General features: G+C 42.3%; 1 protein-coding gene across 1 annotated transcript in view; it reads right to left on the bottom strand.

The window, feature by feature from the left end:
* The window catches only part of WDR72 (WD repeat domain 72), a 587636-nt gene that overhangs the window by 115245 nt on the left and 452395 nt on the right, over positions 1–19996 (bottom strand). The window contains exon 18 of the mRNA XM_073568404.1: positions 18302–18482. Within this exon, the coding sequence (XP_073424505.1) occupies positions 18302–18482 (181 nt within the window). The remainder of the gene's footprint in view (positions 1–18301; positions 18483–19996) is intronic.

Genomic DNA, 19996 nt, shown 5'->3' with positions numbered 1-19996 from the left:
CTACAATTTGCACAAGCTCATCGAAATTGGACAGTAGAAGATTGGAAAAACGTTGCCTGGTCTGATGAGTCTCGATTTCTGCTGCGACATTCGGATGGTAGGGTCAGAATTTGGCGTAAACAACATGAAAGCATGGATCCATCCTGCCTTGTATCAACGGTTCAGGCTGGTGGTGGTGGTGTCATGGTGTGGGGAATTTTTTCTGGGCACTCTTTGGGCCCCTTGGTACCAATTGAGCATCGTTGCAATGCCACAGCCTACCTGAGTATTGTTGCTGACCATGTCCATCCCTTTATGACCACAATGTACCCAACATCTGATGGCTACTTTCAGCAGGATAATGCGCCATGTCATAAAGCTCGAATCATCTCAGATTGGTTTCTTGAACATGACAATGAGTTTACTGTACTCAAATGGCCTCCTCAGTCACCAGATCTCAATCCAATAGAGCATCTTTGGGATGTGGTGGAACGGGAGATTCGCATCAGGGATGTGCAGCCGACAAATCTGCGCCAACTGTGTGATGCCATCATGTCAATATGGTCCAAAATCTCTGAGGAATGCTTCCAGCACCTTGTTGAATCTCTGCCACGAAGAATTGAGGCAGTTCTGAAGGCAAAAGGGGGTCCAACCCCTTACTAGCATGGTGCACCTAATAAAGTGGCCAGTGAGTGTATATATATATAGGGTACCGCAGTTCATGCTCAGTTTATTCACAGCTGATCACTGTGAGAATTTTTATGGGCTTAGTTATAGGGGAGTCCTATTGATGCCTCTCCATTACTAACCTCAGGGCTTGATGTCACAAAGGTGACATCAACCCCCATAACTATTACCCCACTTGCCACCTCTACAGGGCAAGTGGGAAGAGTGGAGGCTAAGTGCCAGAATTGGTGCATCTTAGAGATGCACCTTTTCTTGAGTGGCTGAGAGCTGATGTTTTTAGCCAGGGGGGCCAGTATCCATGGCCCCTTCTTAGGCTATTAATATCAGCCCGCAGCGGTCTACATAGCCTTTGCTGGCTATTAATTATAGGGGGACCCCACATCATTTTTGGGGGGATTCCCCATTTTAATAGCCATGAAAGGCTAAGTATACAGCTGTGAGCTAATATTAATAGCCTAGGAAGCTCCATGGGTATTACTCCCTTCCCAGGCTAGAAACATTGACCCTCAGCCGTCATCTTACCCTCTGCTATTTACAAAAATTTTGTGGGAGCCCACAATATTTTTTCGGAAAAATAATCTTATATTAATTAAATACATGTTCAGTAATGTGCACACACACTGGACTAATTGTATTTGTCACTAACATCTATATATCTCCTTATTCCATTTGTCTTTACTGTATGCAAACCATCTCTTCCATCTTGTTAGCTCCTGCTGTAATATTACAGCAGATGTTTAACCAGCTTTTCTTCTATCTCTATATGCAATATAAATACATACAGTGGGGCAAAAAAGTATTTAGTCAGTCAGCAATAGTGCAAGTTCCACCACTTAAGATGAGAGGGGTCTGTAATTTACATCATAGGTAGACCTCAACTATGGGAGACAAACTGAGAAAAAAAAATCCAGAAAATCACATTGTCTGTTTTTTTTTCATTTTATTTGCATATTATGGTGGAAAATAAGTATTTGGTCAGAAACAAAATTTAATCTCAATACTTTGTGATATATCCTTTGTTGGCAATGACAGAGGTCAAACGTTTTCTGTAAGTCTTCACAAGGTTGCCACACACTGTTGTTGGTATGTTGGCCCATTCCTCCATGCAGATCTCCTCTAGAGCAGTGATGTTTTTGGCTTTTCGCTTGGCAACACGGACTTTCAACTCCCTCCAAAGGTTTTCTATAGGGTTGAGATCTGGAGACTGGCTAGGCCACTCCAGGACCTTGAAATGCTTCTTACGAAGCCACTCCTTCGTTGCCCTGGTGGTGTGCTTTGGATCATTGTCATGTTGAAAGACCCAGCCACGTTTCATATTCAATGCCCTTGCTGATGGAAGGAGGTTTGCACTCAAAATCTCACGATACATGGCCCCATTCATTCTTTCATGTACCCGGCTCAGTCGTCCTGGCCCCTTTGCAGAGAAACAGCCCCAAAGCATGATGTTTCCACCACCATGCTTTACAGTAGGTATGGTGTTTGATCGATGCAACTCAGTATTCTTTTTCCTCCAAACACGACAAGTTGTGTTTCTACCAAACAGTTCCAGTTTGGTTTCATCAGACCATAGGACATTCTCCCAAAACTCCTCTGGATCACCCAAATGCTCTCTAGCAAACTTCAGACGGGCCCGGACATGTACAGGCTTAAGCAGTGGGACACGTCTGGCACTGCAGGATCTGAGTCCATGGTGGCGTAGTGTGTTACTTATGGTAGGCCTTGTTACATTGGTCCCAGCTCTCTGCAGTTCATTCACTAGGTCCCCCGCGTGGTTCTGGGATTTTTGCTCACCGTTCTTGTGATCATTCTTACCCCACGGGGTGGGATTTTGCGTGGAGCACCAGATCGAGGGAGATTATCAGTGGTCTTGTATGTCTTCCATTTTCTAATTATTGCTCCCTCAGTTGATTTCTTCACTCCAAGCTGGTTGGCTATTGCAGATTCAGTCTTCCCAGCCTGGTGCAGGGCTACAATTTTGTTTCTGGTGTCCTTTGACAGCTCTTTGGTCTTTACCATAGTGGAGTTTGGAGTCAGACTGTTTGAGGGTGTGCACAGGTGTCTTTTTATACTGATAACAAGTTTAAACAGGTGCCATTACTACAGGTAATGAGTGGAGGAAAGAGGAGACTCTTAAAGAAGAAGTTACAGGTTTGTGAGAGCCAGAAATCTTGATTGCTTGTTTCTGACCAAGTACTTATTTTCCACCATAATATGCAAATAAAATGAAAAAAAACAGACAATGTGATTTTCTGGATTTTTTTTTCTCAGTTTGTCTCCCATAGTTGAGGTCTACCTATGATGTAAATTACAGACGCCTCTCATCTTTTTAAGTGGTGGAACTTGCACTATTGCTGACTGACTAAATACTTTTTTGACCCACTGTATACAGCTCTGGCAGAAAGTAAGAGACCACCACATCAAAACCCTGTCATGGGCAGCCCATTCTCTAGACCTGAACCCCATTGAAAACCTCTGGAATGTAATCAAGAGGATGATGGATAGTCACAAGCCATCAAACAAAGAAGAACTGCTTAAATTTTTGCGCCAGAAGCAGTGTCAAAGACTGGTGGCAAGCATGCCAAGGCGCATGAAAGCGGTTTTTAAAAATCATGGCTATTCCACAAAATATTGATTTCAGAACTCTTTCTGAGTTAAAACATTAGTATTGTAGTTTCTAAATGATTATGAACTTGCTTTCTTTGCATTATTTGAGGTCTGAAAGCACTGTTTTTTTATTTTCACCATTTTTCTTTGTCTGAAAAAAATACAAAATGTATTGCTTCGAAATTCAGAGACATTTTGTCAGAAGATTATAGAATAAATGAACAATTTACATTTTACTCAAATATACTTATAAAGAGAAGAATCAGACAAACTGAGCATTTGAAAGTGGTCTCTTAATTTTTGTCAGAGCTGTGTATATATATATAAATATATGTATATAAATATATATGTGTATGTGTCACTGACATAAAGTATACATATATACTTTATATATATATATATATATATATAATATATAAAGCTCAAGTGTGTATGTATGTATGTGTGTATGTGTGTGTGTATGTCCGGGATTGGCATCCGCACCGTCGCAGCTACAGCCACAAAATTTGGCACAGTCACACGTCTGGACCCCAAGAGTGTCCAAAGCTATGCTGTGAGGTGAAATTTTAACCCCGCGCATTCCAATTCACCAAACAATTTTATCCCTATCTACATAATGGGGAAAAAGTATGTGTGTATCAAGCCCCGCCCCTCATTATGATGTTATAATGGTTGTCATGGCGACGCTGATGTCACCATAGGTTGCAAACCCCGCCGCTCATTATGATGTCATAATGGTTGACTATGGGATGGAGGATGTGTGATGGGTATATGGGCACTGGGCTATGGGATGGAGGATATGTATGACGGGTATATGGGCATGGGGCTATGGGATGGCGGATATGTATGATGGGTATATGGGCATGGGACTATGGGATGGAGGATATATATGATGGGTATATGGGCATGGGACTATGAGATGAAGGATGTGTGATGGGTATATGGGCACTTGACTATGGGATGGCGAATATGTATGATGGGTATGTGGGAATGGGACTATGGGATGGAGAATATGTAACATAACATAGTAACATAGTTTTGAAGGCTGAAAGAAGACCTTATGTCCATCTAGTTCAGCCTATTTTTAGTGCAGCTGTTCTGCATTGTTGATCCTGGGGAAGGCAAAAAACCCACAGAGTAGAAGCCAATTTTCTCCATAGGGAAAAAAATTCCTTCCCCTAAGCTGGGTCAACCATCTACCTATAATATTCTGTTATTCGTAACCTTCCATACTGTTACTCACAAGAAAAGCATCCATTCCTTTCTTAAATTCATTCAGTGAGTTGGCCATCACCACTTCCTCAGGAAGAGAATTCCAGCGCCTCACTGCTCTTACCGTGAAGAACCCTCTTCTATGCTGGTGCAGAAATTGTCTTTCCTCCAAAAGAAGAGAATGCCCCCTTGTTCTTGTCACAGTCCTTGGTACAAACAGTTCATTGGAGAGATCTCTGTATTGTCCTCTGATATACTTGTACATATATATTAAGTCTCCCCTAAGTCTTCTCTTTTCTAGAGTAAATAGACCTAATTTTGATAACCTTTCTGGGTATTGTAGTGAACCAACTCCATTTATCATTTTAGTATCCCGCCTTTGAACCCTTTCAAGTTCAGTAATGTCTTTCTTGAGCACCGGCGTCCAAAATTGCACACAATACTCCAAGTGTAGTCTGACAAGTGATTTGTACAGAGGGAGAATTATGTTTTCATCTCGTGTCCCCAGACCTCTTGTAATGCATCCCATGACCCTATTTGCTTTGGTGGCAGCTGCCTGACACTGGGCACTCCAATTTAGCTTCTCATTGACTAAGATGCCTAAGTCTTTTTCCATCTCTGATTTCCCCAGCAGCTTCCCATTTAGTAAGTAATTATAGCATCTGTTTATCCTTCCCATGTGCATAACCTTACACTTATCTGTGTTAAACCTCATTTGTCATTTTTCAGCCCAATTCTCCAATTTACTCAAATCTGTCTGTAGTTGCAAACCGTCCTCCTTTGTGTTAACTACCTTACATAGTTTTGTATCACCTGCAAATACTGATATTTTACTGTGTAAGCCATCCACTAGATCATTAATAAATATATTAAATAGTAGGGGGTCTAATACAGAACCCTGTGGTTCCCCACTAGTAACCCTGGCCCAAGCTGAGTATGCACCATTAATAACCACTCTTTGTTTTTTATCACTAAACCAGCTACCTACCCATCTACACACATTTTCCCCTAGCCCAAGCTTTCTCATCTTACATGTGTGATGGGTATATGGGCATGGGACTATGGGATAGAGGATGTGTGATGGGTATATGGGCACTCAACTATGGGATGGAGGATATGTATGATGGGTATATGGGCACAGGACTACGGAATCGTGGATATGTTTGATGGGTATATGGGCACGGGACTATGGGATGGAGGATAATTATAATTTATTATAACTAACCACAGTTAGTTACTATGCCCGGGCAGCACCGGGCTCTTCAGCTAGTGTATATATATATATATATATATATATATATATATATATATATATATATATACACAGTGGGGCAAAAAAGTATTTAGTCAGTCAGCAATAGTGCAAGTTCCACCACTTAAAAAGGTGAGAGGCGTCTGTAATTTACATCATAGGTAGACCTCAACTATGGGAGACAAACTGAGAAAAAAAAATCCAGAAAATCACATTGTCTGTTTTTTTTCATTTTATTTGCATATTATGGTGGAAAATAAGTATTTGGTCAGAAACAAGCAAACAAGATTTCTGGCTCTCACAGACCTGTAACTTCTTCTTTAAGAGTCTCCTCTTTCCTCCACTCATTACCTGTAGTAATGGCACCTGTTTAAACTTGTTATCAGTATAAAAAGACACCTGTGCACACCCTCAAACAGTCTGACTCCAAACTCCACTATGGTGAAGACCAAAGAGCTGTCAAAGGACACCAGAAACAAAATTGTAGCCCTGCACCAGGCTGGGAAGACTGAATCTGCAATAGCCAACCAGCTTGGAGTGAAGAAATCAACTGTGGGAGCAATAATTAGAAAATGGAAGACATACAAGACCACTGATAATCTCCCTCGATCTGGTGCTCCACGCAAAATCCCACCCCGTGGGGTCAGAATGATCACAAGAACGGTGAGCAAAAATCTCAGAACCACGCGGGGGACCTAGTGAATGAACTGCAGAGAGCTGGGACCAATGTAACAAGGCCTACCATAAGTAACACACTACGCCACCATGGACTCAGATCCTGCAGTGCCAGACGTGTCCCACTGCTTAAGCCTGTACATGTCCGGGCCCGTCTGAAGTTTGCTAGAGAGCATTTGGATGATCCAGAGGAGTTTTGGGAGAATGTCCTATGGTCTGATGAAACCAAACTGGAACTGTTTGGTAGAAACACAACTTGTCGTGTTTGGAGGAAAAAGAATACTGAGTTGCATCCATCAAACACCATACCTACTGTAAAGCATGGTGGTGGAAACATCATGCTTTGGGGCTGTTTCTCTGCAAAGGGACCAGGACGACTGCTCCGGGTACATGAAAGAATGAATGGGGCCATGTATCGTGAGATTTTGAGTGCAAACCTTCTTCCATCAGCAAGGGCATTGAATATGAAACGTGGCTGGGTCTTTCAACATGACAATGATCCAAAGCACACCACCAGGGCAACGAAGGAGTGGCTTCGTAAGAAGCATTTCAAGGTCCTGGAGTGGCCTAGCCAGTCTCCAGATCTCAACCCTATAGAAAACCTTTGGAGGGAGTTGAAAGTCCGTGTTGCCAAGCGAAAAGCCAAAAACATCACTGCTCTAGAGGAGATCTGCATGGAGGAATGGGCCAACATACCAACAACAGTGTGTGGCAACCTTGTGAAGACTTACAGAAAACGTTTGACCTCTGTCATTGCCAACAAAGGATATATCACAAAGTATTGAGATGAAATTTTGTTTCTGACCAAATACTTATTTTCCTACTAGTGCACGTCCAGCACACGATCTGCGCACCCTATGCTAAAGATAGGGTGTGCAGATCGCAAGCGATAGTAGGCGGCGATGACCGGATGGGGCAGACAGGGAGCAGGCAGGGGCGGGGCTTAGCGGCGCTGTGCGCTGCGTCGAATAAACGCTAGTGTGAAACTAGCCTAATTTGCTTTTTTTGCAGATTACGCTTTTTTTGCTCCAGGTTAAAGGGGTGGTCCAAAATAAAAATTCATTTTCATCCTAAATACCTTTCTATTTAACCCCTTCATGATCAAAGATACAGTATTTTCGTTTTTGCGTTTTCGTTTTTTGCTCCCTTTCTTACCACAGCCATAACTTTTTTATTTTTTAGTCAATATGGCCATGTGTGGCCTTGTTTTTTGTGGGAGGAGTTGTACTTTTGAAAGACACCATTAGTTTTAACATATTGTGTACTGGAAAACAGGAAAAAAATTCAAAGTGCAGTGAAATTGCAAAAAAAGTGAAATCAATCAGTTGTTTTTTGTTTTGCTTATATGCTATGTTCACTAAATCCTAAAACTGACCTGCCATTATGATTTTCCAGGTAATTTCGAGTTCATAGACACCAAACATGTCTAAGTTCTTTTTTATCTAAGTGGTGAAAAAAGATTCCAAAGTTTGTTAAAAAATTTTTTTGTCATTTTCCGATACCTGTAGCATCTCCATTTTTTGTGATCTCTGGTTGGGTGAGGGCTTATTTTTTGCACGCCGAGCTGACATTTTAAATACCATTTTGGTGCAGATATGATCTTTTATTCGCCCGTTATTGCATTTTAATGTAATGTCGAGGCGACCAAAAAAATGTAATTCTGGGGTTTTGACTTTTTTTTTCGCTACACTGTTTAACGATCAGGTTAATCCTTTTATTTTTGATAGATCAGGCGATTCTGAAAGTAGCGATACCAAATATGTGTGTTTGTTTTTCTTTATTGTCTTATTTTGAATGGTGCGAAAGGGGGATGATTTGAACTGTTATTTTTTTTAATTTTTTTATATTTTTGAAAATCTTTTTTTTACTTTTTGCATGCTTCAATAGTCTCCATGGGAAACTAGAAGCTGCCATATCCCGATCTCCTCTGCTACATACAGGCGATGATCAGATCACCTGTGTGTAGCAGAATTACTCACCTGCTATGAGGGCCGACCACTGGGTGGTGCTAATAGCAATCTGGCAGTGACAATCATAGAGGTCTCGATGAGACCTCTGGTTGTCATGCCAACCTATCGGTGACTCACAATCATGTGACGGGTCACCAATGGGTGGATTTCTGGCATGCTTGCCGGAAGCGGGTGTTCAATGCCACTGTCAGAGATTGAAAGCAGCATTTAACACTAGAAGTCCCAGAAATTTCGAGCTCCCCCCTGAAGTCCTGAAAGAGGGTCAAATGACCCTAAAGGGGGTTTTACACATAGTGATATCACTAGCAATATCGCTAAAACGTCACTGATTTTGTGACGTTATAGCAATATTGCTAGCGATATCGCTATGTGTGATACTTACCTCCGACCGGCTCCCCCGCTGTCTGTCGCTGATCGCTCGAGATCGGGCAGCTCCATTTCTCATCGTCTGCTTCCTGCTGGGCTTCCTGCTGTGTGAGACGAGCGACGCTGGACACGGGCGGGAGGACGTCTGGATCGCTGTGTGTGAAAGGTGAGTATCGTGCGCTGCGTCGCTGCTAAATCGCTGTGAGATCTTTCTGTGTGAAAGCTCACTAGCGAACATTTTGCGATGCACCAGCGATCCTGACCGGGTCGGATCGCCAGTCGGATCGCTGGTGCATCGCTAAATGTAAAACGGCCTTTAGTCCTAACTGACAACTCTGATGGCTCCAATTAGCATCCTTTCATTTGTAAATGTGGCCATTGCCTGAGGAATCTGCAGGGGGCAATTATGTTGATCCACCTCAACAAAGGTCTTGTAAGAGAGTGTAAACAAAAGAATGTAAGCTCCTCCTGAGTGTGTCTGCCCACCCCCCAGCTGCACCCCCCTTTTGTGCTGTGGGGGATAGATAGGTGACTGCTTCACCTTTTTGTTCACAAGAAACAAAATGCAGAGAAGGCACACCATTCAACAGGCATTGGAACTGATCCTGAGCAACACCAACCCTTCAACCGGATTCGGACTCTGAGCAGTCTTCAGGTTAGATTTTTCAAATTACCAATTTTTATTTCCTATGTTTTCTATTTATTATTATTATTTATTTATATAGCACCATTGGTTCCATGGTGCTGTTCATGAGAAGGGGTTACATACAGATTACAGATATCAATTACAACAAACAAACAATCACAGACTGATACAGAGGGGAGAGATGACCCTGCCCTTTCGGGCTTACATGCTACAGGATGGTAGGGAAGGAGACAGTAGGTTGGGGGGTTACAGCAGTTCCAGTGATGGTGAGGTGGTAGCTCTAGTAGTGGTGAGGAGGCAGCGGGGATCACTGCAGGCTATAGGCTTTCCTGAAGAGGTGGGTTTTCAGGTTCCATCTGAAGGATCCGAGTGTGGTTGATAGCCGGACGTGTTGGGGCAGGGAATTCCAGAGGATGGGGGCTATTTGGGAGAAGTCTTGGAGGCGGTTGGGTGAGGAGCAGAGCCTTGAGGGACTCCAACAGAGAGAGGGTGGGATGAGGAGGTAGTGTGGGAGTGGGAGACGCTGAATGTGTGGTTTGAAAGGTATGAGGAGATCCAGGATAGGGCTAGGTCTTTGATGCCAAAGGACGGGAGGATCTGTAGTAGGAGGCAGTGGTCAACTGTGTCGAAAGCAGAGGACAGGTCTAGAAGCAGGAGTATAGAATATTGTCCGTTTGCTTTGGCTGCAAGTAGATCATTAGTGATTTTAGTCAGGGCTGTCTCAGTAGAACCAAAGCAAAATGTTAATTTGAAATTATTTATCTTGCAGATGATGAGACTCCTCCTCTACCAAAAAAGAGAGCTCGGTTGGCGAGTGAGCCGACAGAGACCGCAAAAGATGGCACAGTGTGGCGTGAAGTACAAGTGGGGAAACGTCTCCATTTCACCCCTATAGAACCATACCCTACAGATGGAGAGCCCAGTGCTAAGGCCAGACAAAGTGTCCGGAGTCGCCTTCAGAGCTTCCTCTGTTTAATCACTCTTGACATGCTTCGTAGCATTCAAGAATGGACTACTCAACATGCACGTCACACGGAGCAGGTGGATTCGTTCATGGGTCTCCCGTAACTAATGGCATTTATTTCAGTCATTATCTTGCGGGGGGTGACCAAGGTTCCATCACTACGTGACAGCTGGTCAGCAAACCTGGCAAACCCAAGGATCATTGCAACTATGGCCCGAAACAGCTTCCAAGACATCATGCAACACCTACGCTTTGATGACATGTTCACACGCAGTGAGCGAGCGGAGACCGATAAGTTTGCTGCAATCTCCAATGTGTGGAGATCGTTTGTCACCAACTGCATCGCATCCTACAACCCTGGTCGACACATCACTATTGATGAACAGCTTTTCCCGTCAAAGACTCGCTGCTGTTTTCTGCAATACACTGCAACAAAACCAGACAAGTTTGGCCTCAAGTTTTGGGTGGCTTGCGACTTGAAATCAAAGTACATCTGTAATGTCCTCCCATATCTTGGCAAGGACCCCAGTCGTCCCAGCGGGAGAGACTGTCCAAAACTGTAGTGATAAGTCTGATGGAACCATTCATGGACAAGGGCAGAACTGTAACCACGGACAATTTCTTTACATCATTGTCACTTGCACAATGACTGCTTAGCCGGAAAACCACTATCCTCGGCACAGTCAACAAGAGTCGCCGGGAAATTCCTCAATCTGCTAGACAGATGGACCGAACTGAATTCACCACTCAGGTGTTTTCAACCACTGATGCCACACTGACAGTGTGTGCATCCAAACGAAAGAAGGCCGTCTACATTCTCAGCAGCATGCACAGCGTGGTTGAGACTGAGGATACCAACAAAAGGAAGCCAAACACGGTCACACAATACAACCACACAAAGTGCGGTGTGGATGTAATGGACTAAATGGTGCGGGAGTACAGCGTGCGTGCAGGAACATTGAGATGGCCAGTCGCCGTGTTCTACAACATGATTGACATGGCAGCACTGAATGCGCATGTTCTTTATCAGGCATGCACTGAAGTGCAGGAGAGACGGGTGGACTTCCTGGTTGAGCTTGCAAAAGAGATAGGTGGCTCTCATGTGAGTGAAAAGTAGGCACGCAAGGAGAAACTCCTTCGGCAGCAACCTTCCACACCCAGCCCTGGCAAAAGGGCGAAGTGTCAGGTCAACCATCGATGCACGAACAATTGTGCAACTGAGAGATGTGTTGACTGCTGCAAATACACGTGTGGCAAATGTACCAGAGACATACCCAGGCAGTGCAAGGTATGTTCCAACAGTGCAGACAGACTGCTTGGTGAGTGCTGAAATGCTAGTCACACAAGAAGGACATGCCACTCACACACACACACACACACATGCAGCCCCGCCACTGTAGCCTATTGTAAATATGTGTGGAATTGTTTTATTCCTTGTATTTTTTTTATTATTTTTATATCAAAAATAAAAAGCATGGAGACAAATAACAGTTGTTCTTTTGTATATTTTTCGCACTGAAATTTCAGTCCTCCTGACTTAGACACAAATGCTTCTGGTCATTACTCACAGCTGTGCCTTGCTCTAAAATTTCTAATTCTCTATTTAAAATATATAAAAAATGATTCATTAAACTAAAACTAAACTAAATACAATATATATACATAGCTGTGTGACTGTGCACTATATGGTGCTACAGGCCCCTCATAGCAGTGTGACTGTGCACTATATGGTGGTACAGGCCACCCATAGCAGTGTTACTGTGCACTATATGGCGGTACAGACACCTTACAGCTGTGTGACTCTGCACTATATGGCGGTACAGGCCCCTCATAGCTCTGTGACTGTGCACTATATGGTGGTACAGGCCCCTCATAGCTCTGTGACTGTGCACTATATGGCGGTACAGGCCCTTCATAGCTCTGTGACTGTGCACTATATAGTGCTACAGGCCCCTCATAGCAGTGTAACTGTGCACTATATGGTGGTACAGGTCCCTCTTAGCTCTGTGACTGTGCACTATATGGCGGTACAGGCCCCTTATAGCTCTGTGACTGTGCACTATATGGTGCTACAGGCCCCTCATAGCAGTGTGACTGTGCACTATATGGTGGTACAGGCCCCTCATAGCTCTGTGACTGTGCACTATATGGTGCTAAAGGCCCCTCACAGCAGTGTGACTGTGCACTATATGGTGCTACAGGCCCCTCATAGCAGTGTGACTGTGCACTATATGGCGGTACAGGCCACCCATAGCAGTGTTACTGTGCACTATATGGTGGTACAGACACCTTACAGCTGTGTTACTCTGCACTATATGGCGGTACAGGCCCCTCATAGCTCTGTGACTGTGCACTATCTGGTGGTACAGGCCCCTCATAGCTCTGTGACTGTGCACTATATGGCGGTACAGGCCCTTCATAGCTCTGTGACTGTGCACTATATAGTGCTACAGGCCCCTCATAGCAGTGTGACTGTGCACTATATGGTGGTACAGGCCCCTCTTAGCTCTGTGACTGTGCACTATATGGCAGTACAGGCCCCTCATAGCTCTGTATATATATAAAAAATGATTCATTGTTTCAGTGCTTTTTTTCTCAAATAAAACTAAACTAAATACAATATGTATAGTCTTTATATTATCAAATACAATAAACTGAACAAAACTAACTAGAAACTAAATGGGTAAATTCAATGGAAAACAACCTCCTGTGGTGCTACAGTAGTGGCCTTAATTACATAACAAAAGATGGTGATTATAGGATGTTAGATAAAATCCTTCAGGTCATTCGACCTGTCTCTGGGTTCCAAAGGTAGAAATGTTAAATGAACCCTCTCTGGGACTTCTAGTGTTAATGGGTAAACAGCTGCAGAAGGATCCTGATTCCTACCGCGGCTGTTAGAGGCACATGTCAGCTGTTCCAAACAGCTAACGTGCTGGAAAAGATGTGCACTCAGCGCCCGAGACCTCATCAAAGAGAGGGTGTCAGACATCAGCATACTATTATGCCAGATGTTGGAAAGGGGTTATAGCTGTAATCTAAACAGTGATCATAGCCTCTGTTTCAGGATCTCGGCTAGACCCTGTTCTGTCACAGTGCAATATGAACAAGACATTTCACTCTCTCATTGACTCAGATCAGTAGTAACAAGTCAGCAACAGAGTGCACTGTCAGTGTGCACTGTAAGATGAAGCGCCGCCCCGCAAGTGACATCACAGACATAAGGTCATAAAAAGTTTACTCTTAACGTCCTATGATATCATGATGCAGTAAAAAATATTTTTAATGGGTTATGAAAGTTAAAGATCAACCACTATTTTAATTTTATAAATCAATAGTACATATAAAAAGGAGAAACTTTGTAATATATTTTATCAGAGAAATCTGCTTCTTTCTCCACCAGGAGTGATCATTCACTGTCAAAATGCTCAATTCATGATTAAAATCTGTGTTGAGTTCAAGATTATTGTACTTGTTTTTTATTATATACACCCCTTTTCACGTGTAAAGCGCCATGACGCTATAATAGCAATAAATAATAATAATACATAATTTTACATTTCTGAGACAGGAGATCACGGTTGCGACTTATAAGATTCTATAGAAGGAGAGTGTTTTGGAGGAACTAGAGAATCTTATCAGTAGTAACTGTATTTTCCTATTTCAGTAATGTAGCAATCTGTCTTCGCTGAATACAGACTTTTTCCGTGAATTGAGAATTATGATAATGAATGATCATTCCTTGCAGAGAAAGGAGCAGATTGCTCTAATAAGAGATTGCAACATTTCTTATTTTCATGTGTACAGTACTATTGATTTCTGAAATAAAAATTGAAATGATGATTACTCTTTAGTGTTTGTTGCATTACAGTATTTAGCTATATATTGGTTAGTAAGTTATCACATATCACATTATCAATTGCTATATTGCTATCTCTATGTACTTTGCTGTTTTTCCTGAGCGATCAAGCAAGCAAATGTCTACCAGAGACCTTTGATAAAGGATAATCTTCTATGTTCTCAATCAAAATCACTGTGCAGACTTGGGTCACAGGATTTTCAGGATGCTGGTAACATTAGTAGTCCAATCAACAAAAAAATTAAATAAATGCTTTCTGCAAAGATACATTTTATCTGTTTCTTAAAGGTGTATTTCCAAGTTGTTCCTTGAGCAGCTCAGACAAATACAGTTGAAACTAAAAGTTTACATACACTATATACTGTAAAAAGACACGTATGCATGTTTTTCTCAATATCTGACATGAAATCAGAATAAACCTTTCATGTTTTTAGGTCAATTAGGATTACCATAATTATTAATATTTGCCAAATGCCAGAATAATGAGAGAGAATGTTTTAAGGCATTTTTATTACTTACTGCAAAGTCAAAAGATTACATATACTAAGATCACTATGCCTTTAAACAATTCTGGACTGTCCATATAATGATGTCATGTATTTGGAAGCTTTTGATAGGTTTCTTGGCAACATCTGAGTTAATTAGAGTCACACATGTGGATATATATTAATGCACACCTGAATCACACTGGTTCTTTGTGTAGCATCATGGGAAAGTCTCAGGAAATCAGCAAAGATATCAGGAGGAGAATTGTGGATTTGCACAAGTCTGGCTCATCCTTGAGTACAATTTCAAGATACCTGAAGGTGCCTCGTCCATCTGTGCAAACAATTATATGCAAAAATGAACAAGAGGGGAATGTCCAGCCATCATACTGCTCAGGAGGGAAACGGGATCTGTGTCCCAAAGATGAAAGTGCTTTAGTCCGACATGTGCATATGAACCCAAGGATAAAAACAAAAGACCTTGTGAAGATGATGGCGGAAGCTGGTAAGATTGTGTCAATATCCACAGTGACACGAGTACTGTATCAACATGGGCTGAAAGGCCACTCTGCCAGGAAGAAGTCATTACTCAAAAAGAAGCATAAAACACCAGATTAATGTTTGAAAATGCACACAGGAACAAAGACCTAAATTTTTGGAGACATGTCCTATGGTCTGATGAAACAAAAATTGAGCTTTTAGGGCACAATGACCATTGTTACCTTAGGAGGAAAAAGGGAGAAGCTTGGAAGCCTAACAACACCTTCCCAACTGTAAAAGACGGAGGTGGCAGCATCATGTTGTGGGATTGTTTTTCAGAAAGAGAGACTGGTGCACTTCACAAAACAGATGACATCATGAGAAAAGAAGATTGTGTGGCAATACTGAAGCACCATCTCAAGACATCAGCCAGGAAGTTAAAGCTTGGACGGAAATGGGTCTTCCAAATTAACAATGACCCGAAGCATACTGCCAAAATGGTAACAAAGTGGCTTAAGGATAACAAAGTCAATGTTTTGGAGTGGCCATCACAAAGCCCTGATCTCAGTCCTATTGAAAATGTATGGGCAAAGCTAAAAAGGCAGGTGCGAGCAAGGCGACGTTCAAACCTGGATCAGATACACCAGTTTTGTCAGGAGAAATGGGCCCAAGTTCCGACCAACTATTGTGAGAAGCTTGTAGAAGAATATCCCAAATGTTTGACCCAAGTCATTCAGTTTAAGGGCATTGGTACCAAATACTAATGAAATGTGTGTAAACTTTTGATTTTGCAGTAAGTAATAAAAATGACTTAAAACATTCTCTCTCTCATTATTCTGGCATTTGGTAAATATTAATGATTATGGTAATTCTAATTGATCTAAAACGGAAAACTCTTCGGCTATGTGCGCACGTTTCAGATTTGCATGTGGAATTTTCCATGCCGATTCTGCATCTCTTGGCAGAAGATGCAGTGAAATTCCACGCATATTTTGTGCGCATTTAATGCAGATTTGATACGGATTTACATGCGGATTTGAATGTGGCTTTGCCTGCGGATATGTTAGCTCAATAAAGATGTAAAAGTAAAAAAAATTAAAAATTGTCTATTTCAAGTCCTCTCTCCATTTTTGATGTGTTTCAATCAAGATTGGCTCTATTTTTGATTCTCTGCCAACACACTCTTCCTCCTTCTGATATATTTGAATTTTAAAAATCCACTGCACTTTTTCCACCAAATCTGTGTGAAATCCGCATGACATCTGCAAACATTTCTACATCTGCAGATTGATGATTTGAGTGCTTCAATGAAAGTCAATGGGTGAAAAATGCTGCAGATCCTCACAAAGAATTGACGTGCTGCAAAAAAGAAAACGCTGCGAATCAGGATGGAATTTTCTGCAGCATGGCACACCAATTCTGTATTCCCATTGATTAACCTTGCTTGAGCAATCATTTGTGCATTTGGTGCAATTCCGCGCAGAAAATCCGCTGCGGATCTGCAACAGATCTGCAACGTGCGCACGTAGCCTTACTCTGATTTCATGTTAGATATTGAGAAAAACATGTATATGTGTCACTTTATGTAGTGTTTGTAAATTTCTAGCTTCAACTGTACATTGTCCTTACTTTCTTTACGTTCTGTTTTCTAGTAGGGCAGATTTTCATCATAGAGAGAATAATAGAACTGTAGTATTAGTAAAGCTATAAAGCTCAGCACAAGTTTTGCTGTAATACACTCAGCCATCAGTGGTTTGTTGTGGAGTTAAGGTACTGTCACACTTAGCGATGTACCAGCGATCCCGACCAGCGATATGATGCGGTCAGGATCGCTGGTACATCGCTAAGTGGTCGCTAGTGAGCTGCCACACAGGCAGATCTCACCAGCGACATCGCTGGGGTCGGGGGTCGCTACTTACCTGTCACACTAGGCGATCCTGATGTCCTCCCGCCCGCGTCCACGCGTCGCTCGTCGTCACAGCAGGAAGCCCAGCAGGAAGCTGACGACGAGAACCGGTCAAGGACGTTCTCGCGCGATCAGCGATAACCAGTGGGGGAGCGGTCGGAGGTAAGTATCAGACACAGCAATATCGCTAGCGATATCGCTATAACGTCACAAAAATCAGTGACGTTATAGCGATATTGCTAGCGATATCGCTTATTGTGACAGGCCCATTATAACTGTATTGACACAGAGATAACAGGGCATTTGAACATACAGTCCAGGACAGTGAGAGCAGACAGTAGAGATTAGCAGACCTGCTCTGAAAGCTGTGAGGCCAGTGATTTATAACTGCATATCTTCAGAAGATGAAATGGATGGAGGGAGGTGAGCAGCTAGGTGCGGTATTGAAATCAATGGGCTGCAGAGAAGTGGCTGGTATTTTAGGAGTTAACTCCTTTAATGTTACTACTGTGCACTCTCGGCTGGGGTCTGGAGAACAAACTCCATGGGAGCCAGCTGTACATTATAAAAAATAAAATATCTCATTGAGGGAGAATGACAGCAGATAGAAAAAGCAAGTCAATTGCAAACTTCTGACTTATTCTTTCTAACTAATTAAAGTAATTTAAGAACTTGAGAACACCTCATTAAGCGCCAAAGTATCCCTGGCAAGAATTGGTTTATGTACACTAAAATGTTGATGCAGGGATCTGTCAAGAAAGATTTTTGTTCCACTTTTCCACTGGCATATTGTGTCTCTGGAATTTAAAGGGTGTATTAAATATGAAAAGTTAAACTGGATAAAATTGATGGAATTTTTCAACTCACTAACTATGTAACTATGAAATTTGTCAGTCTCCAATGTAGAACTCTGCAAAGGAATACGTGGATTTTGTCCGCGCGGACAAAATCCACGTATTCCTTTGCAGAGCTCTGTTTCAGATAGTCAGTGACCGACTTGTGGATCTGCAGCAGCCCTTATCTATACATGCTTTGAATACCTACTACCAGGTGAGCAGTTTTCTGTCAAACCGCTTACTGTATTTGTGGGATAAGACCCTATATTGCGCTTGTGTCTCCCTCTTTCCTCATCAATCTCCAATATATGAGAACAAGAGAGATATGAACACAATTGTATCTATGATGAAATGTATAGCTGTCCATCTTTCTGACTTACCTTGAAGCGATGTTTCTTCAAACAATTGTTCAAAATTATAGGATTGCTCCAAGCTCATAATATGTTGTGGAGAGCTGGCATCCACCACAGAAACTGGTTGAGTTGTAATTACAGTTAGTTTTAGAGCGTCCATCCATTTTCTAACTTCTGCTAGTAAAACTGCTTGCATTGCCTCTGTTACCTAGAGTAAATATGGCATAAAGTACAATTTATAACCTGAATATTATACCACCAGTCGCAAAGTATGAGACTTTTGTAAGCCAAATCCAGGAGTGGAACAATTAGAGGAAAAGTATAATAGAAAAATGGCAACGTTTCTGAATTTTTTACCTACTCCTGGTTTTGCGTTACAAATACTGATGTATAGTACTGAACGCATGAATGTGGTCTAATTGTAATGCTTGCTTCAATATGGAATGCCTGTTTCAAAATTTGTGTAGTAGAGTGGTGCAATACAATAAAGTGACATACTGAGGCTTCATAGACTAACATTGCAAAGACGACTTCTGGTTCACACATAAACACCTGTGTGATCCTGCAAGTCGGAATCTCAGTCACGTGAGTGAAAAGAGCACTGGATCGGAGATGAAAACCAACAAAGTCACTGATCACTAAGTATTTTATTGCACTTACACTATACTACACACATATTTTGACAGGATTGACAAATAAAAAAATTCTTGGGAGTGGCTCTATTGCAAAGGTGATTACTAAAAAACTATTTACCTAAGTTAAGAGGCATTTTGCATTGCTTAACTAATTCTGTATGTTTTTGGCTTGTTGATCAATCACATGTAGTTACTCACAATTAAGCAATTACACACATAAGCAATAGCTTCCTGAGACAACCATAAATGCACAGTCTTTGAAATAAGCCACTGAAATAAGCAAGAAATCAAGCCTGTCCGATCCACCAAGCCAAATCCTTCCTTCAACCATCACCTGATGTGTGAGAGATAGTTAGGAAGCCCATGTAGACACCCCAAAATATTAAGCTAATTAATTGTGGAGTGCCAGATGAATTTTTTTAGTTGGTTTCAATTGTACAAAATTCTGATTAATAATGTAATTGAGGAAAACAGTGAGACAAGAATTAAATATTAGTGTCATTTATTTTAACCATACCATATGTTCTCTTAATTAGCACAGATTTGGGGGCAGATTTACTAAAGGTGGAACACTTTTAGACAGTGAAAACTTAAGGTACTGTCACACTTAGCGATGCACCAGCGATCCCGGCCAGTGATATGACGGGGTCAGGATCGCTGGTGCATCGCTAAGTGGTGGCTAGTGAGCTGCCACACAGGCAGATCTCACCAGCGACATCGCAGGGGTCAGGGGTCGCTACTTACCTGTCAGACGAGGCGATCCTGACGTCCTCTCGCCCGCGTCCACGTGTCGCTCGTCTCCACAGCAGGAAGCTGATGACAAGAAACGGTCCAGGACGTTCTCGCGCGATTAGCGATAACCAGCGGGGGAGTGGTCGGAGGTAAGTGTCAGACATAGCGACACCCCCCTATCCTGATATGCATGGTCCTCTCACCCCCCTATCCTGGTATGCATGGTCCTCTCACCCCCCCTATCCTGGTATGCATTGTCCTCTTGACCCCCCTATCCTGGTATGCATGGTCCTCTCACCCCCCCTATCCTGGTGTGCATGGTCCTCTCACCCCCCCATCCTGGGTATGCATGGTC

The sequence above is a fragment of the Dendrobates tinctorius genome, unplaced genomic scaffold, assembly GCF_039654945.1.
Source record: "Dendrobates tinctorius isolate UK_male_01 unplaced genomic scaffold, ASM3965494v1 ptg000022l, whole genome shotgun sequence".
Lineage (NCBI taxonomy): Eukaryota > Metazoa > Chordata > Amphibia > Anura > Dendrobatidae > Dendrobates > Dendrobates tinctorius.
Note: the sequence above shows the minus strand (reverse complement) of the source record. Positions and strands in the feature narration are given on the sequence as shown.